At 48.7% G+C, this 25,354-nt stretch overlaps 1 protein-coding gene across 4 annotated transcripts in view; it reads right to left on the minus strand.

The window, feature by feature from the left end:
- The window catches only part of TP53I11 (tumor protein p53 inducible protein 11), a 48,499-nt gene extending 24,949 nt beyond the window's left edge, over positions 1-23,550 (minus strand). Inside the window, exon 1 of one of the 4 annotated variants that reach the window (XM_088452646.1) lies at positions 23,480-23,550. Coding sequence is in view for 1 of the 4 variants with exons in the window: in XM_088452643.1 (XP_088308769.1) it covers positions 19,079-19,086 (8 nt within the window). In the remaining 3 variants the exon portion in view is untranslated. Of the gene's footprint in view, positions 1-9,984; positions 10,055-19,078; positions 19,170-22,930; positions 23,012-23,479 lie in introns of those variants that run through there. The other 3 variants (XM_088452644.1, XM_088452643.1, XM_088452645.1) reach the window with 3 other exon arrangements.
- Between the last annotated feature and the right edge of the window lie 1,804 nt (positions 23,551-25,354).

A 25,354-nucleotide genomic window follows, 5' to 3' on the forward strand; every position in this document is an offset into this window, starting at 1 on the left:
GCCAGCCAATTGTATGCATTCTGCGCATGCGTACGCATCACAATGCGCATGCGCGAACCAGTGTGGGCGATCAGGAAGCGTACGCTCGCCGCGCATAGAGACTGCCCTGCACAATGAGTGATAGGAGAAGCCATCTGTGAGTGGTGACAGGGGCTGGCCACTATAAACGGGGGAGTGGAGGTGCGAACGCAGGCGCGCCTGAGTGTCTTAACGCCATTTCAGAGGCGTGCATAATTAACAGGCAGCGTCATAGTACACGTCACTTGGTTAAATTTTACACTGACGTGCTCGCAGGGCTTGCGGTAGGGTAGTGTTCTCCCAAGAAAATTTTTCCAGCCGGGTGCCATCAAAAAGTAGCCGGGTGGGGGCCTTCACAATAATAAAATATTTTAAACCCTGACCTTATAAGGATTTAAACTTGAAATAACATTTTATATATTAATCCTCCTCTTATTATTATTATTATGAAAAAGCTGCAAAGTCTGTAGGATGAGGATCTGGTGCTTTTTATACAGCTCCCAGATACTGTCCTCACTTGCAGGCTCCCAAAGTGCCAGGTGATAGGCGGCTTCTTGCCAGGTGGTGCACCCGCAATAAACAGCCTGGGGAGAACACTTTAGGGTATAGTCAACCACAAGCGCTGCGTATGCATCCGATGGTACCGATGGTTACGTGCACTTCCTGGAGATGACGTGCGCAAGTGGGTGTCTGCACGTGGGCGTCCAAAGCGATCGCACGCCAAGACATAGTGGGCGTGCTTATGCCTTGCTGTTAGCCGCATTTGCAAACACATCTAGCGAGCGTACGCATCTAGCGAGCGGGTCTGAATCGAGCCCTTGATTCAAAGCAAATATTTGGACTTCGGAAGTTATTTTGTGGCAAGGGAAAACAAATGCCTTCATGAATAACCTATTACAATTTATGGATGCGCCTTCATTTTACGCCTCTCCTCCACTCTGGTTACTTCCTCTCACGCTCGCCTCCACAATTTCGCTAGAGGCGCTCCCATTCTCTGGAAATCCTTGCCTCACCCAGTTAGAGACTCTACCAGCCTCCTCAGTTCCTCAATACTTCTCCAACCCCCCACCATTTATCCTTCCCACTTCACCCGCCAAGTGCTCATTCCTTCCTCTTGGCATATATGGAGCAGATGTATGAAGGTCTGGAAAGCGATAAAGTGCAGTGTGATAAATGACCAGCCACTCAGCTCCTAACTGTCATGTTACAGGCTGTGTTTGAAAAATGACAGTTGGGAGCTGATTGGTTGGTCGTTTATTACTCTCCACTTTATCACTTTCCAGAGCTTCATACATCTGCCCCAAAACCTCTTACGAGCAGGGTCCTCTACGCTTCTGTTCTTCCCTAGCACACTCCATGACACGCATTCTCTGTCCCCTTATCTCCTGCTCCCCTTCAGTGACTGATTCTGTCTGCCCGCCCATACGTTGGGTACAAGAGTTCTGAATGGATTCCCACCAGCAACTCCTGTTGGCTTCAGTGAGTTGCCCAACCCATGCCTTAATTATCTGTCCTGCCCAGTCTGTGGCATGATACCGATGTTTGATACGGGTGTAGTAGGCAGTTCAAATCCCGACAGCGGAAGCCCGGCAGGGTTGAAGATCTCGAACGTCAAAATGTAAGTACTAACTAACCCTATTCTACCCCTTAACCCTAACCCTCCCATAGGGGTGCCTAAGCCTAACCCCCCCCCCCCCCAAGTGCCTAACCCTAACCCCCCCTTCCCCTAGCCTACCCCTAACCTCCCAGGGGGTGCCTAACCCTAAGTCCCCCCCGGGACCCCCTAACCTAACCCTTCCCCCCTGCGGCTGTCCGCACCCAGCTCACCTTCGATCGGTAAGCCGGGTGTCGGGCTCCCGGCGTAGGTCTAATGACAGGCGTCGGGATTTCGACGCCTGTCATTAGTACCACGCCGGGATTAAAAAGTCGGGAAGCCGGCGGTCGGGATTTACCGTTGACTTCCAAGACTACATCCCGTTTGATACTTATGCTATAGTCTCCCATTGAGTATTGTACTTACTGCTCCGATACAATGTTACTGTGAAAAGGTCTTCGGTGTTTAACCTGTACTGCGTCACGTACATTTTGTGACGCCTGATAAATAAAAAAAGTTAAAAATTATAACGCCCCTGTAGAAGCCCCTGTAGAAGCACCAGTTCTACCTAACACAAACATGCAATTAAATAGTGCATTCCACATTTAAGAACCTTAGCCTACATGGTTTGATGAGCACTAAAATTCAATAGATAATAAACTCTAATTAGAGGCCATTATTCCCAATTAGCAGCAGGTTTAATATTATAAATTGCTTGGTTACAGCAAGGGGGCTGGAGTAACTTTGAGATGCATGTATCGGTACTTTGTAGAACAAGAAGGGGGGGTATACTGGTGGATAAAAGTGATCGATGGACATGTCGTTACCGTGCGGCCCTTAAGAAGTACAGTATGATCGCTGCGGAACATAATCAGATCTCGATTGCTGGAGAAGATCTTACAAAATACCACTTTTATCCAGTACTCCTACATTTAAAATGCATTAAGCCTTCAAATAAGGCTTCTTCCAGAGTGAGAATAATTTACAGTCGACCACACACAGCAAAAGGTTACAAAAGGAAATAATAGCTCCGTGCTAGGATGTAATGCAAGATTTTATTCCTAGCTGCAGTGAGCACTTGCCAGCAGCCCTGCCTGACCCTAAATGTCCGCTGGAACAGAACTGGTTAATGCATTTAGGTCTTTAACAAAAGTTTTAGTTAGAGCTAATACATGAATTGCAAGACTACAGGATCTGCCAAGAAGACTAATTTTGCAGTAGCTAAAAAAGGAAACCACTTAATTGAGGCTTTAATTGCTTTTCATCACTATCCCCTCCCTCGCTACTGGAGAGCGGCTCCTGTTAATTGCAGAACACCGTATAAAAAGGGTATGTTTTCTTTGGAGAAATCCTTAGCATTTTACCAGCAGTGAGTCCTACAAAGACAAGAGCTCCCCCTGGTGGCCGGTCAAATCAAAATCGGTCAGTATAGCCTAGTACTCTGAATCAGGTCCTTAGTGCTATGTTTACACAGAGTCGCTCACTAGGATGTATTCGCTCGTATCTGGCCGATTTTCGCATTCGGCGCATTCATCGCAGTGCACGAACCAGTCCTAGAGATTGGGAAGTGTTCGCTCGCTGCGCATAGACTGCCCAGCACAGTGAGTGAAAGGACAAGCAGTTTGTGGGTGGTGACAGGGGCTGTCCACTAAAAACGGGGGAGTGGAACTGCGAACGCAGGTGTGCCTGAGCGTCTCAACGCCGTTTCAGAGGCGTGCATAATTAACAGGCAGCGTCACTGTACACGTCACCTGGTTATATTTCACACCAAAGTGATCGCAGTGCTTGAGGTTGGGTAGAGTCAGCCACAAGCCCTGTGTTCGCTTCCGATAGTACCCGATGTACCGATGGTTGCATACACTTCCTGGAGATGACGTGCGAAAGTGGGCGTCTCAAGACAGGCTGGTGGGCGTCTCCATACACAGAGCGATCGCACGCCAAGACATAGTGGGCGTGCTTATGCCTTGCGATCGCCTGCCATGCCGTCACTTAGCTGAATTTGCATACGCTGGGTGCGAGCGTCCGCATCTAGCGAGCGGCTCTGAATGAGCTCCTGAGTTCTAATGAGGAAAATGTATGAAGAACACTTATCTCAGCCCTATCACAGCTAAAGCTTTGCCTTTTATCGTAGCAAAGCAGGAAGCTTTTGCGCTGGAATGTATCAATTTGACAGTCGCCGTTTCACATGTGCGAGTTAAGGGAAAAAAACGCAATGCCCTTTAGATAATGGTGTAATAAGAACATCCAGCGGCAGGATATGTAAGTAACCAATGTGCTATCCTCAGACGGCTTCATGTGTTACTTGACAAGAAATTTAAAATCTCAGCTCGTAGTCACTTGGCGAGTTATCAGAACACTTTGCCACCACAGCCGGCTATGGCAGCATTATTGCACAGTTAGGCGCCGCTGGAGAAGTTACTTATTCCTATACGGAAGGCCTTTTCTTACATATCGTGAAGAGGGAAGAACCCCTTTTTTTCAGCAAAAGCCCAGAAAAAAAAATGGGGTTATCATCGCTTGATACATTTGCCCCAATGAGTGTTATAATTACTGTTCATTCTAGCACCCTGCTCCTGTCACAATCCGTGCAAGTTCCTCTTTCCTGCCTGGGGTGTTGCTCTCTGTTCTGGTGCTTCTAGCACACTCTAGTCTACATCTCAGCAGTTTGTTGCATCAGCGGAGTGTGCTAGAAGCACCAGAGCAAAGAGCGACACCCCAGGCAGGAAATAGGAACTGCACGGGCTGTGACAGGTGCAGGGTGCTAGAATGAACACTGTATATTTGTGCACATTAAAGCGCTAGACTAATGTGCCCAACTGCGATATTTTTGTTGATCAAATGCTACAAGAATATCGCAAAGCAGATATATATTATTAGATCACCTGCACCGCGGCATCACAGCCATGATTGTGCTTGGACTTCTTTGCGATACATCTACTCGGGTATTTCAGTGCTTGGGCTAACTGACCCTCTTACAGGAGGGCACATTTATCATTAGGTTGAAAAGCCCTATGGACAGTGGAACAGGTGCTTTCATCCTAGGCCTTCAGGAGGTATCACCAGTCATAGCACTACTGTGGATAGTGGCAATCTTTTTGGGTATTAGATTCTCCAACGATAGGCTCCCCTATAAAGACGCAACCAGTCCGCAACACGCCGGGACGAGTGCAATAAGGGCTTCAAGACCCACCATGACCTGGAAACGTGTGGTGTCTGAGATTGAATGGTGCAATGAGTGTTTCCACGGATGCTGACAGCAAACAGACACATACTGTAGTGAACAGAACCATACAGAAAATCTGTCATGGTAGAAAGTCTACATTCACTGCCTCACCGGACACACGAAAACCCATGAAGCCGGAAGTCACGTGATGAGAAAACGGGCAACACAAAATCAGGCATTGGGGAGAGGACAACGCTTGCACACACAATTCTCCACTGACTCAAATAAGGCGAGGAGCGACGCAGAGTCACTCCCCCTGCCCCCTACTCTCTGACCACTGAGACACACAGGCACCATCTGTTCCACTGTATACACACGGATGGAGCAGAAGACTGAGCACAGAGCTTTACAGACCTTAATGCCGATGATTTCACAGCATTTCAGCCAGGAGGGATATTATTAGTATTGCTACAGGCAGTGAAGACTTCTCCCACAGTAATCTACACTTGTTGAATGCTTACACTGTGTTCAAGTTTCAAGCATTAAGAAAAAAAAAAAAGAGAAGGCCACGCCATCCACCACTTTAACCTTTCAGTATCCAGCAAAAATACAAATAAATTTAATTTTTCCTGCATAGCTGTCATGGCGGTTATGTCTATTCATTCACTAGATACCAGTGATATCACTAAGAATGCAGCCTATCCATTCACTGGGAACCAGTGACATCACAGAGTGCAGCTCACCCAGTCACTAGATACCAGTGACATCACTAAGAATGCAGCCTATCCATTCACTAGGAACCAGTGACTTCACAGAGTGCAGCTCACCCAGTCACTAGATACCAGTGACATCACTAAGAATGCAGCCTATCCATTCACTAGGAACCAGTGACATCACAGAGTGCAGCTCACCCAGTCACTAGATACCAGTGACATCACTAAGAATGCAGTCTATCCATTCACTGGGAACCAGTGACATCACAGTGCAGCTCACCAAGTCACTAGATACCAGTGACATCACTAAGAATGCAGCTTAACCAGTCACTAGGAGCCAGTGACATCACTAAGAATGCAGCCTATCCAGTCACTAGGAACCAGTGACATCACAAAGAATGCAGCCTATCCAGTCACTAGGAACCAGTGACATCACTGAGAATGCTGCCAATCTAGTGTTCCTGATAGGTTGTTTCAGTGGGGCACCACACCCTGCTCGATTTGAAGTTGCTGAATTGTGCCCAGCCGTAATGGTGTCACCCCTCCCCACCCGGAGGCCGCTACGTCTCAAGGGGGGTGAAGTTCCGGTGAAACCATCACCGGCAACTGAATAGATGCCATGTGCATGCACACGGCATCAATTCACATTGCGGAGAGAGCTTGGGTGGAGCCCAGCATCTCCGTGAGTGCTAGGTACACCCTCTACAGTGATGAAAATGGGGGCATTTCTCGAGGGGAAGCTCCCTTTTCTAGTGATCACGCCTCTTTTTTGGCAGGATGTGCCCTTCAGTTAGTGCCGTTCTGACCCCTGCCCACCCTAGAATTACCACTATTATCCATCCATTCACTAGGAACCAATGACATCACCGAAAGTGCAGCCTATCCTTCCACTAGGAGCCAGTGACAATACTGAGTGCAGCATATCTACTCACTAGAGAAACCAGTGACCATGAAAAATGCAGCCTATCCAGTCACTAGGAACCAGTGACATCACTGAGAATGCAGCCTATCCAGTCACTAGGAACCAGTGCCATCACTGAGAAGGCAGCCTATCCAGTTACTAGGAACCAGTGACATCACTGAGAATACAGCCTATCCACTCATTAGGAGCCAGTGACATCACAGAGAATGCAGCCTATCCAGTTACTAGGAACCAGTGACATCACTGAGAATACAGCCTATCCACTCATTAGGAGCTAGCGACCTTACTGCAGCCTTTGATGTCTCACTGATGTCCCAATTTCAGCCCAATCTCTATAGAGAGACAGATGTACTTTACCAGATGAAGAAGCCGCTATATATTCCACCTACACAGCACATTTAATGCAGGAAATAGATCTACGGACGCCAATCAAAAACGTTGATACGCGGATATTGATGATCGGCAATGAGTCGGTGGATTGGGGTATGCAGAGAATCCCCAACACGCCGAATCCTGATCAATTTGTGGTTGAGGCTTTCCCAGAATTCCTGACCTTAGCAGAACGTGGAATAGCGGCAATACATTGCAGATGTATGTATGGGTCCCATAATAGCCAAATTATCATTTAAAAAAAGGCAAAATAGGTTTTACCAAGTGATAACATTTACTCAATTATTTATTTATCGGAGCGACATTAGAAGTACCGTCCCTTTAGTTAAAATAGATAAAAATATAAAGTTTTAGAATAGAACTGTACAATGGGGTGCGCTGGAATCCACATAGCACTTTGCAATTGGGGGGAGGTGGGTCACCGAGAAGATCGAGCGGAACAAATGAAGAATAAAAGCATCAGCATTTCATGTGTGAAACTAAATAAAAGATAAAAGTGGCACAAGAGAGGCAGATTGTGTTGTACTGCGTGCGAGGAGAGCGTGCACGGAGCCGGCTCTGGAGGACAGCCCTCCAATCACACTGTGTAATTAGCATCTGCCATTCTTCATGCAAGTTCGGAGCCACACAAGAGACCTCATTATCATAACCCCGGCTCTGCAGAATAAAAAAAAAAAAAAAAAAAACCCCAAATGTAATTTTGTACATTTAATTTGTGCATCTGGCAATGCCAATGTTGACGGAAAAGGATAATGTCACCGCGCTATTACCACGGTCGCCTGGGAGTTTGCAACTTTTCTGGCAAAAATACAAAAGTGATTATTATGATTTCTGGGTATAGAGTCTCTGTGACAGACTTATGCAAATGAGCCTGGTTTACTAAGCGGTATTATCCCCCGATGCACCTGCCGATACAGTGCGTCGGTCACACACATCGAGCTAAACAAATATTCTGCATTGCGACTTTATTAAGCCCACAACGTGGCAGCCACAGCTGTGCAGAGATGACAGACGCGTCTTACATGCTGGGATGTTTTAATCTTTTGCTTAACGGTTTTGTTATGACAACATTACGTTCTCTGTTTTTCCATTCCATTGAAGCAATTTGACTTTTGCAGTGTTATATTCTCTATTGAAGGCCTAGAAGTTGCCCCCCCCGCCCCCCCCATTCCCTATACAACACTACACTGCAGAAGCAGAATAAATTGTCTAACACAATCCTGTAAATGTAATCGTGCTTTGCAGCCCAGGCAATCTCCCAGAAATAATAGTCTTTCTGATGACACCTGGTTATTATCTCCCTTCTCCTTTTGCACCTCACTGCTGCTCATCCATGGAGGCTGGGAAGAGCGGTACAAGGGAATCCACAGGATATATGGCGCTTAGGCCCTGATTCAGAGCCGGACGCTCTGACCAGAGCGCTCGCTCTGAATCAGGGCTCACCTCCATTAATATGGAGCGTCCTCCTGGACGCTCGTATAGCTGTGGGTCACCACCCACAGCATATACGAGCGTGCAGGATGATGGTCGCGATGGTCTTGACCATCGCGACCATCGCCACTGCGAGCAACAGCCTGCGGTTGAGGTTTTCAACCGCAAGGCCAGGAGTGATTTTGGCTCTATCAGAGCCAAAATCACTCCCACTGACATCACTAGTGATGTCAGTGGGGCCGGCTTCAGACGGTAGGCGTTCCCTTGGGAACGCCTCCGTCTGGCAGGCACGCCCCCCGCACGCCCACCAAAGGGGGCGTGCTGTCAGTCAACATCGACAGCACGCCCCCTTTGAAGAGACACTTCGAGCGAAGGAAAGTCCTTCGCTCGGCGCGTCTCGCGCATGCGCACGACGGAGCTTCCTCCGTCGTGCGCATGCGCAGACCATCGACCCACTTGCGAGCGGACAGCCGCTCGCGAGTGGGTCTGAATCAGGCCCTTAATCTCTACCAAATATACAATGTCACCTTCGCTACTGTCCACTCTGGTCTGCCCAAGTCAACTTTTTGAATGACCTTTCTGCAACCAGGTCCCACATATACCCATAGGTTAGCAAATAAAAAAAATAAAAAAACACATTTAGGAGCAAACCGTTCCGATGAATCACAATCTTCACTATGCTGAAGGCCTCCAGCATCAAGACCTGATTTTGTGCTGCCCTGACCCGATGAAGGGTCTGTGACTGACCGCAGGCTCGGCTCTCTGGTGGGGCCACCCCTACGACACCCAACATAACTTAAAGCGCCAACATGCACAGTGAATTTCCACATTGTATTTGCTGATCCCGGCAAGGATTACTGGATCGGCTTGAAAAAATGTCTGCGTGCGGGTGATGGGTGCACTTCAGAATGGCTTGACACCGCATGCAAAGACATTGAAAAACACCCATGCAAAAATCCTGATGCATTGTATAAACTTTTTGGAAGGAAATGGCCGATAAGAGAACAGGGATTTGTACATTAGCACTGGCATTACACTTTACCCTACTAGTGTTTTTCTTTTAATGCCAATATAAAACCAGTCTGACACTATAAACCATTGTTTCCGAAGTGTCACCGTAACGTCTAGCGTTTTTACTAGTGCATCACCCGTTTTATCATTCTGCAGTGGGTAAATAGACTGCTGAGGGCAGCTCTAAGGTTGGAGGAAGCTCCAAAACTCTCTTAAAACAAAAACACTTGTTAGAAACCTGCTTATGCTAGAACCCTGAAAGGGGGGGGGGGGGGGTGCAGCAGTAATGTTTAGTGCCAGACACACTCTACTGTAGAGTGTATCCAGCAAACAGCTGCATGCAGGTAACAGTTTATAGTTGCAAAAGAGACCTAATCGGGTCTAATTTGTATATTAAACAAGCCTGAGGCCAAAACCAATTACAAAAAGAAAAAGAAAGCTACAACACCGAAGGAATGTGCATTTTAGTTTTAACTGCTCACGTAGAGTCGGTGAATTAACTGGTGACGAGAGACGGAAGAGATATGGTGCCAACATATATATAAGTGATCATAGACAGGTCTGTGTCCCAAAGAAATACAGACAGAGTATCTGGTGGTGAGGTCTGAGGTACAACCCCCCCCCCACCACCACCCCCTTCCTGCTGTTTATACTTCTCTATTACTTCCTTTCCCCTGCACCCAGACACAATTTATATACACACACAGTTCACGCTACCAGCTGCACACGCTCCGATACTCACGGAAGCAGAAACCGTGCGCTTGGCAGACAGCAATACCTCAGCAATTCCGTCTTCACAGAAGCATGGCTCACACTTACGCAGAGACAGACGCAGCACACGGAGGAGATACACACACGCACGCACAGGCTCAGTCTCGTTAACCCTCATCTCACCAGGAACGCTGCCGCTCTGGGTCACGTAAAAAACACACATACACAGCATTTACATGGGAAGTCTGGCTGGGTACAGAGTGAGTCACTGACAGGGCAGGATTTCCTCCCGTGAGAAGGGGGTCCCTTTAACACAGCAACTTGGTGGGTTTTTTTCTGATCTCTGCATGAAATTCAGCTGCACAAGACACTGGTTTAATGGATGAGAGTGCAGCTCGTGTGGCAGGAATCTGCAGAGATTATGTAATAGCAGGGAAACACGGACATTAAGGGGGAGGAGTCTGCGTTGGGAGCAGCAACAACAACAAACAAAAATAACTTTGCACCTTGGTAAAACCATGATGTGCTGCGGACGGACGGGGGAGATGTAACATGCGCAGTGAGATTTAGGGCCGTATAGAAGCGAAAAGCCGTTCTCCGCGGAAAAGTATCGTGGATCGGGGCTTTTCGCCTGGTCGGAACTTATCTCCGTATTCAATTCCGGACAGTTTTCGCCTACGTGGAAAGTCAATGCAATGTAATAGGCGGAAAAGATTCGCCTAAAAATAGCAGGAGAAAAGAAGGGCAAAAGTTTTATTTTGGGGTGCAAACATGGGGGAACCACTCAGAACCCTCGGTACAGCCCCCCCAAAGGACAACTGTGTCAAAAAAGCCTGGGGGGAAAAAAAAAAAAAAACATCCCAAAAAAGTACTTTAATTTTCAGGCCTAAAAAGTAATAAGTGGGGGGACAAGCACAGACTTCTTGGGGGTCTGTAAGGATGGGTCAGGTGTTTCTGGGATTGTAGGTGCATATGCAACAGGTGCGTTTTACACGTTTATTAAAACTTCAATTTAGAAAATAGCACCCATTTTCAAGTACCCCAAATTTGATAGGACTCCCTTATTTTCAACAAAAAATACTGCTTAGCGCCATTCTTCACCACTTGTGCAGAGACGCGAATTAGAAGCGATTGACACAACTGTAGTACCCCAAACACTTTTATTAGAGGTATTCGGACACATCTACATTGATCCCCAATGTTAGTGCATCTTTTTTGGGGGGGGTTCAGGCTGATTTCCCCAATTCTGAAAGCACTTTCCGCCTGTTCTGAATTCGCCGCTTACAGTTTTCGCGTGTTTTATACGGCGAATAGCGGGGATGCGCACAATAAGTTTCCGCGTCCAAAACATGCAACATAGGCGTGAAGGTGGAACTTTATCGAGTCAAAGCTAATTGAATATCACCCTTAGATGTGGTAGGGGCGTGTCCTAACTCAAAACCTAACTGAAGCGCATCAAAGTAGCACTGTCCCCCGCTATAGTGGGGTGTGGCGCCACAATGACGTGATCTTGCCGCCATACCCCTGAACAGCCCACCTTTTTGGCCACCATGCCCCCTCTGTGCCAACCTGGCTGCCCCCTCCCGAAGGAGGGGTTTCAATTGGCGCCTAAAACGGCTAAACCCGTCTTGGTTAGCGCTGCCAAACCACGGACTTATCGCACATTTCTATGCCACCTCGGGAGGGTGCGAGCAGAAATGTGTGCTCTCGGAGCTTTTCGCACCCGAACGGCGCAACAACTGAACTGCTCCGTCGGGCAGCCATTAGTAGCAGCTGCGGCCGCTAGCAGTTGATATCTCTGCCTAGAGAGCACCCCGCCATCTCCTACACAGAGTGGAAGCTGCCATTTTGAAGGGTGACCTCTGTTCACAACACTGTATGCTGATAATTTATTAGGAACCAGTTATATCCCTAATGGTGCGTACACACTGGGCGATATTACTGAGCGATTGCACGATTACAACATCGTAATCGTGCAATCGCTCAGTAATCGTGCACTAGAATGACAGAAACCACCAACGATGCGCGCTCCCGCTGGTTGTTTCCGACATTGTCCATCGCCTGAACATGCAGCGCAATCTGCCGATAACGACAGATTGTGCATGTTCGGTGATGAGGGAACGAATGATCGTTCAGTGTAGGCACTACAGGGGGATCAGGAACGACTGTACGATTACGATGTCTTAATCGTACGGTCTTTCCTGATCGCCCAGTGTGTACGCACCTTAAGACGAGAGCAAAGATGTGCATCACAGGGATATAACTTGCGCGTTACTAATCTACCTTTCCCAACTTCCTCCCACCGCTGACCGAAATGTAACGGGTCATTTTAAAAACGGAGAGTGCAAAATAAGAGAGAGCGACGCTTTCTAATCCAAGTTATAGTTTACGAAATTTGAGGGGGGGGGGGTTTCTTTAAGAAATTGGAGCGCAGCAACTTATCTCCCTGCAACTGTACATTTTGGAATATTTCCAGTCCTGTCTGTAGCCAAAATGGAAGACAAGGAGAACATAAGCCAAGAATGTTTCAGGACTAGAGTCAACACCAGCCACCTGGAATCATGTGTAATGTACGTTCATTGTGACGTGCATTAACTGGTCTCTCTGCAGCAGGTATGTCAGTTCTAATGAATGACATGTTCCCTTCTACAGAGATTATTTGCTGTAATCAACCACACATCAGGCGCCCTCCCCTCTCTTCCTATGCTATACATCAGTAACTGCACTTGCAGGAAACCAGTCCGACCATTCACATAGCAGCCGCCCCACTGACTGAGGGTTTTGCTTACAAACAATGGTGTTTTGTCTGCAAAGGCTGCGTTGGGAAACTTTGTATACGAGAAAGTGAAGTAAATAGCAGTTATCTGCAACATGCGTTGGTAAATAAGGTTTGTGTTACATGGTACCGAACAGCCAACAGTGCATAAAATATGTGACGTTGTGATAAACAGAAATGTCACCAGCTAGATAGAGGAGATTCACTCACAATATGTATTTATTACCATTATATATATATAGCGCACATATATTCTGCCATTGACATCGGTCCCTGCCCCAGTGGAGCTTACACTCTAAGGGCCTGATTCAGACCCGGTCGCAAGAGCTGAGCGCTCGCAACCGGGTCGATGGTTGCCCACTGGGCATGCGCACGACGGTGCTCCGTCGCTCCGGGTCTCGCACCAAAGGGGGCGATTGACAGCTCGCCCCGTTTGGTAGGCGTGGCCGGGGGTTGGCTTCACAAACGGAGGCGTTCCCAAGCGAACGCCTGCCGTTTGTGGGCAGCCCCATTGACATCACAAGTGATGTCAGTGGGAGAGCTTCCGGCTCTAGTAGAGCCACAAGCTCTCTGGGGCTTGCGGCCACGAGACCCTACCACAAAGGTCTCGTCGCAAGCCCGATGGTCGCGATGGTCTTGACCATCATCCTGGCCACTCGCAATAGCTGTGGGTGATCACCCACAGCTATGTGAGCGCCAGGAGGCCGCACAAAAGACAAACAAAAAACCCACATCCAGATTCAGAGCGAGCGCCCTTTCTGAATCAGGGCCTATATTCCCTGCCACATGCATACTTGGGTTCGTTTTTTTGTTGGAAGCCATTTTACCTTCGAGTATATTATTGGAGTGTGGGAGGACACAGCATTACTCGGGGGAAACCCACGCAAGCATGTTGAGAACATACAAACTCCACTGAGTTGGGGCCATGGTGGGAATCGAACACAAGACATGAGTACTGTGAGGCAGTAATGCTAACCATTACACCGTCCGTGCTGACCAATACACAGAGATACATGGAAAACATGGTTTCCTTGGCAACAGCGAAAACGGCACGGTTTCACAGCTCATCTAAAGCTCAGCATCCATTAAGTGTTGACAGGTATGGGCTTCTCATTCGTCAAGAAACAATGGCGTTTCGCATTCACGGCTGCACAACGCTCAGTTAACGTCAGAATTCTGCGTTTTCCCCGACTGGAGAAATGCGGCGTACTAACATGGATTACAAATTACTGACAGCGTGACGAAAAATAATGTGATTAAATAAAACAGCGTAGACCAACAGGCGTACACCACGACAGAAGTCAGTGACCAAATGGAACATAGTAGCCAGCAATATCTAAAAACACAGAAGCACAAGCTCTCAGTGCAGATTAAGTGGGAAATGTATCAAACCTTTGAGAGAGATAAAGTGGGGGGAGTTGTCCATAGCGACCAATCAGCTTCTAACTGACTTTTTTTTTTTTTTTTTCAAAGTGTGCTAGAGATATGATAGGTGCAGTAGGAGCAGATGGGTTGCTATTGGCAACTTCCGCACTTATCTCTCTCTGGAAGGTTTTGCTACATCTCCCCTTAGAAAAGATCACACCGAGGTGCCAGGAAGACATCTGAACGCCATTCAGGAACTTGCCTCACAGTGATACAGATAAGGACAGGTGATGCCTCCGTGGCCATTTACATTCCCGATGACAGATTTTGCAGAGCCAGGCAGAAGTTTTTAACATTCTCTGCACAAATAAAAATAATATAATAATTATAAGAGCGAATTAAACTACTACATGTAAAGGCCCCCATACATCAGCAATTGATTGAAGCAATCGTGCAATTTGCAATCGATTTTTATACACAATCTTCCCCTTTTTCAATCGATTGTGGCAATTCTGCAGTCGATTGAAACAGGGAAAGATTTTTATACACAATCGATTGCAAATTACACGATTGCTGCAATCAATTGCTGATGTATGGGGGCCTTAAGAGCCAGGAGTCTGAGTATTAGACACGCAGAGCTGAAGCGCCATTCAGAATTGCCATCCGTGTTTTATGCGCCTTTAAAAGGACCTTCAGCCTGGAGTGGAGGCACATGAAAGACTTGTAATAGGCAGTGGTTCCAAAACTGGGGGTGCCAGGGGTTAGTGGTCTATTAACAACTTGCCCATCATAAATATGTAGATTAAAAACAGTAGCGCCCCTGTCCACCCACACATAACTGAGCCCAAGGATGACAGGAAACCACAATTTACTTCAATTAATCATTTTTGCTGAGTTCTTAGTAAGAAACGTTGGGCCCAGGGGTGCTGTGATAAACCGGCTGACGCCCTAAGGCGCTGTGATTCAAGAAAGTTTGGGAACCACTGTATTAGGGAACAGTTTTATCAATTGCAGTACTGACCAGTTCCATTCCCATAGGAGTTTGTCACTACTTTATATTACGCACCCAAAGGTTTACTTAAATCTTTGCCAGCTTGGTGCCTCCAACATTCACCCATGATTCGCAGGATTTGTCCAGGTGGTGTTACCAATCCTGGAATAGAGCTCTGCGCAAATCGGAGAGATCAGGCTAAACAACTGCGCACGTGTGTAGCAGGGCTGAGTGTACCAGTGCGGTCACTCACCCTGCTACTAGGCATCCTCACCCTCCACGCCTGGATGGTGGGGGTGCCTTGGGGCAGCGGGAGCCCCGGGCATCAGAGTGGGGTGGGCTCCGGAGAGATCCCAGCCCCGTTCGAGCGTGTGGCGGGGCCCATCCGCAAGCTGGCCAGCGGGCCAGGATCGGTCGTGATCCCACCCCCCATCCGGCGCAGCGGGCGTGGAGGTAGCGGCGGATTGCCGCCGCTACACCACGGGCATGATGGCAAGTCTGAATCCTGGTGGATTCAGACTCAGCCAATCAGCAGGTGCCCCTTTGAATGTGGCGCCGACTGTGAACCAATCAGGGCTCACAGATCGGCAGCCAGCAGGGGATGGCCACGGCGAGCCAATCGTAGCTCACCGCGTCATCACCCCGCCCCCTGGCGTCGGCTTGAATTAGCTGGCGCAAGGAGGGGACGGGGAGAGCGACGGCCGGGACGGAGCGGTGAAGAGCTCCCGAAGATAGGAGAAGGAAGACGACGGAAGTCCCGCCGGGCGGCGGCCATCGAAAAAGAGCTCACCCAGGCCGCCGCCCGCCGGGCAAAGAGCTGCAGACCGGCGCCCACCAGGAGTGAAGACGGAGAAGGCACCGGTGACCCTGGGGCAGCAGTGTGCGACGCAAAAGAGCTAGCCCCAGCCACTGCTGCCCAGGTGAAGACTGCAGGAAGCCCGGAGGTGGCGGACGCTGTTCCACCTCCGGTGAAGCCCACGCGGAGGCTGGGTCAGGCTCGGCTCCGCCGGAGGCCCCGGGACTGGTAAGTCCCTCACACCTCCCTAGACCACCAGGGTTCGGCGCTAGGCCGTGCCCCATTGTAGTTCGGCGCTAGGCCATGGGTCATTGTAACTCGGCGCTAGGCCGGGGGTCATTGTAGTTCGGCGCTAGGCCGGGGGTCATTGTAGTTCGGCGCTAGGCCGGGGGTCATTGTAGTTCGGCGCTAGGCCGGGGGTCATGGTAATTCGGCGCTAGGCCGTGTCGCATGGTAATTCGGTGCTAGGCTGTGCCTCATGGTAAGTCGGCGCTAGGCTGTGCCTCATGGTAAGTCGGCGCTAGGCCGTGGGGTATGTTAGTTCGGCACCAGGCCATGGTCACTGTGAGTCTGTGTTAGGCCATAGGAGTTGTTGCTGTCGGCGTTAGGCCGTGATCTTTGTAGTTCGGCGCTAGGCCTTGGATAAGGGACAGTCAGGCTAGGCCACAGGTACGCAAGGGCATAAGGCCCTAGAAGCATCGTGAAAATTGGTCAGGCGGTCAGGCCCCCATCAAAGGTAGACCAGGCTGGGACCAGGACGTTCTCCCCCTCAGTCAGGCCCCCATTAAAGGTAGGCTGTTGGTAAGTCGCTGTATCTCCCACAGTCAGGCCCCCATTAAAGGTAGGCAGTGGTCAGGTATCTGTTATTGTATCGGGTCCTGTGCGGGGCTCTTGCTGTTGTGTTCATCTACAGGTGCTGAGATCAGGACTCGTCCAGCAAAGGGGCAAGATTATTTTCGGTGAGCGTAATTGTTTTGTTTGCCGTTTGTGTTGTGTGTCACCCAACTGCCCTTTTCCCTGTCGGGCGTTTTCGTTCGGGGTACACCCTTGTGCTTGGCACGTAGGTGTAGCCAGTCTGAGGCCTAAAGTGCCAATGATGACCATCCACTGATCCCAGTGGAGGTCACCCCGTCTCAGCACCTTGTTCTTTTCCAGGGCCAGGAGTGGAAACCCAGTTCGCGACTGTCCGCGTCAGACCTGTGTTCCAGGACCGTCGACGGGAGCGCCCTCGGCGGCCTGAAGGTGTGAGTCTGGGAGTCAGGAGGTAAGTGTCCGAGTCCACCGGCACCGCAGCCGAGGCTCCACTCAGCCAGTTCAGGGTGGACACCCCCCCCCCACCTCTTACACGTGCATCAGTCGTGCAAGCGCATTTCCAGTTAAGCGGGTGCCGGCAGAGCTAGGCTGCCAGTAACCGAGAGAAGGAGAACGTCTAGAAGGAGGATACCACCAGTGATTGCTGACCAGGTGATAATTGATGAATACCAGAGATAAATCGGAATACTTACCGTAGCACGATGCAAAGCAATAGACGGACTATACTGATAAAATGGAGCCCTTAACATCCACCGCTGAATATGGCTCTTTACCGTAAGAGCAATGGAGCTGTGGAACGGCTACCAGCACACACCACAGAGAGATTTAGGAAAGGTCTGAGCATTTTCCTAGTGCAACAAAACACAGGCCACAGCGGTTACTAAACCCACATGGCAGCGTGCTGTTACAGAACATTATCCAGTTGCCAGTATGACATTTGGAAAGTTTTATTTTATAAAGCCGGTTCTGTTAGCTGCATTGCACAAGGCATACAGAGGCTGACGTGTCCGGTCCTGCGGAACCCACGAAATAACAGAGTGGAGCAGTACGTTACAGACAATTAAACCCCACTCATCCTCCACAAGCTCTGCTATTCCAAGTGCCATAAAGAGACCATTAAGTAGTCAATCGCAGAAAGCCACAGTGGATCTGGCGCAGTGGAACGTGGAGGACGAACTTGACCCAGGCCTGCAGAATGGCCGGGACGGCTATGTGCCATTTTGGATTTTAGTGAACACCGGAGACACAGTAAAGAGGGGACATTTCGGCTGTTCTCATATGCTGGGAGACGGTGTTTTACTTATATAGCGCAGCATATTCCGTTGCGCTTTACAATTGGAAACATTTATAGAACAAAACGGTAATACCAGACAGACATAAAAGGTAAGAGGGCCCTGCTTGCATGCTTACAATCTACAGGTTTTCTGTTCCGAACGACATTACTGGTTGGTTAATCGTAACTTTCCAGACTCTTCTCAACAACACAGACGTTAGACGGCACAGACAGCAGGAATATAACACGGAGCATGTGACAGATCTCAGAGGAAGATCCCAGGAGTGATGTGTGTGTATTGAGTCATTAGGATGATTAATGGGATGATTTGCGCTGCTCATCCATTTATATCATATTGTTCAGAGAGAAAACCAAAGCCAAATGCAGATATGTTTAGCACACAGCCTCACGCCAAGAAACACACAGGCAGTGACCACCAATGTCTTATGGATTTCTAAATATATTGCCTTTATATCAATGTTCTGTTACCAGCCCCACCCTCCCCTCTCACCCTCTCCCAGTATCTGGGTTCCGTTACCAGCCTCTCCTCCGTGCTTCTCTCTCACCCTCTCTCCTGGCTTCTCTCTCACCCTCTCCCAGTATCTGGGTTCCGTTACCAGCCTCTCCTCCGTGCTTCTCTCTCACCCTCTCTCCTGGCTTCTCTCTCACCCTCTCCCAGTATCTGGGTTCCGTTACCAGCCCCCCTCTCCTTCACTCTCTCCTACTCCCCAGAATCAGGGTTCTGTTACCAACCCCCCCTGGCTTCTCTCTCTCACCCTCTCTCCTGGCTTCTCTCTCACCCTCTCCCAGTATCTGGGTTCCGTTACCAGCCTCTCCTCCGTGCTTCTCTCTCACCCTCTCCCAGTATCTGGGTTCCATTACCAGCCCCCCTCTCCTTCACTCTCTCCAACTCCCCGGAATCAGGGTTCTGTTACCAAACCCCCTTGGCTTTTTTCTCTCTCTCTTACCCTCTCTCCTGGCTTCTCTTTCACCCTCTCCCAGTATCTGGGTTCTGTCACTAGACCTCCAGACTCTCTCTCTCTCTCACCCTCCCTGTAAGTTCTTACTTAAACAACCCGATATAGCCCTGTCCCCAGGGTTCTGCACTTACCTGCTCATTCAGCTGGTGGCAGAGGGGACAGGATAGCTGGGAGATGTGTGCATATCACTGTTCACGCAGCCAGTGCAGGCAAGCAGAGCGGAAGGTGTGGGATTGAAGACGTTCTGCAATAAGCAGCGTGTGGGGTGATATTATTCTGCACCTGGCATTCCACTGACTGCTAACCCTTTCATGTACCCGGTTATTAATATTACATATTGAGCCACTCAGCAGGAAGAGAAGTGCAATATTCTTCACCCGTAATAAGGGCTCTTAAGTGGATGCAAAATATTAACCTATGTCACAAGACACACATGTGATAAAACCGGTGACTGTGCCACACTTGCTGAACGTTATGGGTAATGCAGTTTAGCAACAGCTGATCTGCACGAAGTTGACGGTGACACCCGTTTTATAAGCTGCAAACCCAGAATTGTGCCAACAGCACCTCTAGAAGCAACTATTAAATGGTAACAACCATTGTCCCCAGTCAGTCACTGTCACATCCTAACCCTGACTGTGACAGACAGCCAAACTCTACCATGCATCCGTTCCTAATCCTGCCACACATCCACCCCCTTAATAAAACCCAAAGACACTGTGATCTTACAAATAATGTTTTGCAGACAAGATTTTCTGTTAACCCAGAATACAATCTCCAGACATATAACCTCTGCGGTAACTCAGCCCTAATTATTCAATAGGATAATTACATTGATAAATACAGCTCTGAATGCGTAGAATTTATCAGACAAGAGAAGACCAGGTACAGTGGGTGCAAGTTCCTGCAGCAGCGGGGCGGAATACTGTGTCTGCTTTCCATCGCTAGTATTGCTGCCGGGCTTTAATATGTCTTTACACTGGTAAGCCGAATGAAGCCATGGGAAATAGCAAAACGCTCTGCAGCGAAGCTTATCGGTCGTCCTTTACTACAACTAATTTTGTGAAGAGACAGGAACCAAGGGGGACAGAAATACAGGATTTAAAAAGTAGGGGGTAGGTAAAACATTTCATACAAAAAAAAATACAAAGAAAACATGAAGAAGAGTTTTTGAAGTAGATTTGTGCTTTGATTCAAATAAAGATCCGTGTAACAATAATCAGTAGCGTTCACAGGTGCCAGCTCTGTGGATGGTTGAGTATTCCCAATATTTGTCTTGCCACTAATCCGGTCTATGCATGGCATATGGAGGAGGCTAAAGGCCCCCATACATCAGCAATTGATTGCAGCAATCATGCAATCGATTGAAGGGAAAGATTTTTATACACAATCGATTGCTGCATTCAATCTCTGATGTATGGGGGCCTTTATGTGAACACACCCAATAATTTTAAATTGACCAACACGTTCGACTAGTGCTCAGCTCCAGCAAACGTTCCCTTTGGTGCAACTTGGCAGTGGCGGCAGCTCCTCACCGGCTGAGGAAGACGACATAAGCGCCAATCAGGCGATAAGACAAAGGCAGCAACATACTGACTCCATCTGATCGCTGAATTAGCACTGATGTCTCCTACTTTTCTCTGGAGAGGAGCTGATGCTGCACAGAGTAAATGTTTGTGGGCGCTGGGTGCCAATCAGGCACCTTGGTATTTCAGGTGAGTGTGCATGGTCTAACTGCAGAGATAAGTGAAGAATCAGTGTTAGACTCAGTAATTGGTTTTAAACAGGTACGCATCCATTTGGCTATCCGGCATTAGATTCTACAGTATTTAAGAAAGAGGATTTGCTACGGGCACCAATGGTTGGTCCTTCGGTTGGTTGGTACTGGAAAAAGAGAAGCTGCCATCACAATTAAACTTTTCTATGATTTCTGTGTTAATAATCTGTATGTTGCGCCCAAGGTTTTTTATTTTATTACGTGGATATATTTTATTTGTGCCTAGAAAGATAAAGCATGTGATTTATTAACACGAGGGGATCCTTAGAGAATAATTGTATTGTGCGGTATTTAAAAATAAAACCTTTATAAACGCAAATCAAATCACAGGAGCCAGGGAGACAATGTAATGTAATAAAATCATAATCTAAAATAAATGGTACAGCTGGCGTCTAACTTTTGGGAGACAGTGTCACGCACTCATCCCTCACAGGGGAAAAACAACTTCCCACCATTATTAATTGCTCTTCAATAAAATACTACTGTACAGTGTTTCTATAGCATAAATATTGGTCCGAGGTGTTCCCAGTAATCTATACTAATAAACTGCATAGAAGAAGCTGACATCACCTGTCATCTTACAATGTAGACATCAAACAAAATAATGACAGAAACTGAAGCTATGTCATATCTAACGACACTTCTGTAATGTTAGGGGAATACTGCACCCACTTATATACAGTCCGGGAAAGGGGGGGGGGGAAGAGAGGCGCACAGCTACACACAGAGAATCTGGGAAATGGTGGGGTGGGGGGGATAGGCTTTACCCAGATGCACATACAGTCAAGGATAGAGGGGGTGCTGCACACGCAATCAGGTAAGAGGTGGTGCAGCTCCCAGTTGCACATGCAGGCAGGTTGGGGAAGGGGGGTGCTGCACCCAGTAGCACACAGTCAGGTTAGGGGTAAGAGGTATAATGCTACCAGATGCACATGCAGTCAGGTTGGGGGGGGGGTTTAAGGGTGCTGCACCCAGTAGCACTCACACGGTCAGGTTAGGGAAGGGGGGTTGAACATGCAATCAGGTTAGGGAAGGGGGGGGGCTGCAGCCAGTTGAACATGCAGTCAGGTTAGGGAAGGGGGGGCTGCACCAAGTTGAACATGCAGTCAGGTTAGGGAAGGGGGGGCTGCACCAAGTTGAACATGCAGTCAGGTTAGGGAAGGGGGGGGGGCTGCAGCCAGTTGAACATGCAGCCAGTTGAACATGCAGTCAGGTTAGGGAAGGGGGGGGGGGGGGCTGCAGCCAGTTGAACATGCAGGCATATTAGGGAAGGGGGGGCTGCAGCCAGTTGAAAGCGCACTCAGAGTTGCATAATAAGGGTTAAAGGAAGAGGCTACAAACTGTCAGGCTAAAGGTGGGGGTGCACACACACAGGTAACAATCAGTACACGGCCCAGGGAGGTACACTACATACACAGCTACACAGTCAGGCTAGAGAAGGAATGTCAGTGAGGATACACACAGACAGCCAGAGTTAGGGGGGCTTCACACAGTCATGGTTAGGGGGAATACACAGACAGTTACACAGTCATGGTTAGGGGGGGATACACAGACAGTTACACAGTCATGGTTAGGGGGGGATACACAGACAGTTACACAGTCATGGTTAGGGGGGGGATACACATACAGTTACACAGTCATGGTTAGGGGGGGGATACACATACAGTTACACAGTCATGGTTAGGGGGGGGATACACATACAGTTACACAGTAATGGTTAGGGGGGGGATACACATACAGTTACACAGTCATAGTTAGGGGGGGGATACACATACAGTTACACAGTCATGGTTAGGGGGGGATACACATACAGTTACAGTCATGGTTAGGGGGGGATACACATACAGTTACACAGTCATGGTTAGGGGGGGATACACAGACAGTTACACAGTCATGGTTAGGGGGGGATACACATACAGTTACACAGTCATGGTTAGGGGGGGATACACAGACAGTTACACAGTCATGGTTAGGGGGGGGGATACACATACAGGTACACAGTAATGGTTAGGGGGGGGGGATACACACAGGTACACAGTAATGGTTAGGGGGGGGGGATACACACAGGTACACAGTAATGGTTAGGGGGGGGGGATACACACAGGTACACACTACAGTAATGGTTAGGGGGGTGGGGGGGGGGGGATACACACAGCCAGAGTTAAGGGGGAACTCTGCACAATGATGACAGTAGTCTGTGACCGACCTGTCTGACTCTGAGCTCGGGGTCGCCTCTCTCTCACCGGCCGTCAGAGCTCGGTATCCCGGGAACACATCCCCTGTATACGCCGAGGGTCCCCCGTCAGCTACGGTCCCGAGTCCCGACCGCTGTCCCGGTCTCACCGTAATGAACACAGGCGCGCACTCCTGCTCATTACCGTATTGTACCGCCCAGAGCGCACACAGCAGCGGCAGGGTCCTGCCCACTCAGCGGCAGTAGCTATCTCACCCACTCGTCGTGCCACACACACACTCACAATTACACACACAGACACACACTGAGCAGGCATGCACTCACTGCACCCATATCTGTACTGTGATATCATCTGTATAATAATCTGAGTCAGGCAACCTGTGGCTCATCGGCCACTAAAAGTCTCAGCATGCCCTGCTAGCCTCTGATTAATGCATTATTGTAATTACCAGGATAATTGCGGGTGATCTTTTCTTGTTTTGTATAAACACATTTTTAAATAAGCCAATCACTCTCACTCTCCCCCCCCCATCTATTAAGGTGCCCATACACAGTGCATACCTCCCAACATGACCCTCTCCAGGAGGGACACAATGCTCTGGTCCTGGACTTCCCTGGTCAGAGGCGGGGCTGCAAAATTCAAATAGAGGAGTCACACCAACTGTCATTTCAAACGCAGCCAAACATAACTGGCCGGGACTCACTGGCAGTTGGTGTGACTGGAGCCGCCACCAATCATAAATTACCAGGGAAGTCCAGGACCAGAGCATTGTGTCCCTCCTGGAGAGGGTCATGTTGGGAGGTATGCACGGTGCGATAAAGCAGTTGATCCGACGGATTGGTACGATTTGGCTGCTCTATCGTACCGTGTGTGGGCATGATATCAGAGAGAGAGCACACCCGTGCGGTCGTACATCACACTCCCAGATCTTATTAAGCTGCATACACACCTAAAGATTTTCTGTCGAACCAGCCAACTAGTTGATTGGTTGGAATGAAAATCTGGTAAGGTATGGGGGGTAACTGATGATCAGCAATTTGCTCCTAAACGCCAGAAAACAGATGAAAATGGTCGGTCAGACAAGTTTGTTAAATGTTTGATCTAAACAATTTGTTCAAACAACAGTTTTTGTCCATTTTCCGGCGTTTGGGAGCAAATTGCTGATTGTCATTTGCTTTCATCCCATACCAGATTTTCAATCCAACCAATCAACTACTTGGATGGTTGGACAATAAATCTTTACGTGTGTACCCAGCTTTACTGCAGGTTCAGTCGATCTGGGGATGCGATGTGCGATCCCATGCAGCACTATGCGGGTGGGGGAGCCGGCATATCGCACCGTGTATGGCCACCTTTACATCTATCTATCTAATGCTGCCCATTCACTAGCATACCTCAAAACGACTGCACGATTACGACATTGCAATCGTGCAGTCATCTCAAAGTCTGTATGTGCCTGCCAGTGAGTCCCAGCCAGTGATGTTTTGCAGCATTTGATAAGGCAGTTGGTGTGTCTCCCCTATTTGAATCTTGGACTGTGCTGCAGCCCCACCTCTAAGCCTCCACTGGTACCTACCAAAAGTGGTGCAAGGAAGGACAACCAGTGAACCGGTGTACGGGTCATGGGTGCCCAAGGCTCAATGATGTATGGTGGATAGCTGAGTGTGTGCTTGTCGCTTACCTGGGGTAGACAAGGAACCATGTACTAAGGGAAGAGGGCATTGCGGAGGCAGTGTGATACTCTGGGCAAAGTTCTGCTGGGAAACCTTGGGTCCTGCCATTCATGTGGATGTTTGACACGTAACACCACCCAAACATTGTTGCAAACCAAGTACGCCCCTTCATGGCAACGGTATTCCCTGATGGCAGTGGCCTATTGCAGCAGGATAATGCGCCCTGCCACAAATGTTCAGGAATGGTTTGAGGAACATGACAAGAGTTCAAGGTGTGCATCTGTGAGATTTGCTGGAAAAACATGGAGGCCAGACCTGGCAACTTAAAGGACCTGCTACTAACGTCTTGCTGCCAGATACCACAGGACACTGTCAGAGATCTTATGGAGTCCATGCCTTGACGGGTCAGAGCTGTTTTGGTGACCCCAACGGGGACCTACACAAGCAGGCAAGTGGTTTTAATATTATGGCTGATCGGCGTATAATCCCTACTCACCTGGACACACTAGAGTTATTTTATTGTCGGAATCCAATTACACTGCCAGCATGTTGGATTGTGGTAAGAAACCCCCAGCACCCAGCGGAAACCCATGCAGATACGGAGTGAACATACACACTCCACACAGGTAATGCCTTGGATTAGAACCCAAGACCTCAGGGCTGTGAGGCAGTAATTCTAACCACTTCACCAGCTATGCTAGCCAATAGGATTGGATTGACCCCCAAAGTGGTTAGATGGCCCTGCTCGCAATCTTATAATCT

This window comes from Taudactylus pleione, unplaced genomic scaffold (genome assembly GCF_031769625.1).
Source record: "Taudactylus pleione unplaced genomic scaffold, aTauple2 ptg000555l, whole genome shotgun sequence".
Classification (NCBI taxonomy): Eukaryota; Metazoa; Chordata; class Amphibia; order Anura; family Myobatrachidae; genus Taudactylus; species Taudactylus pleione.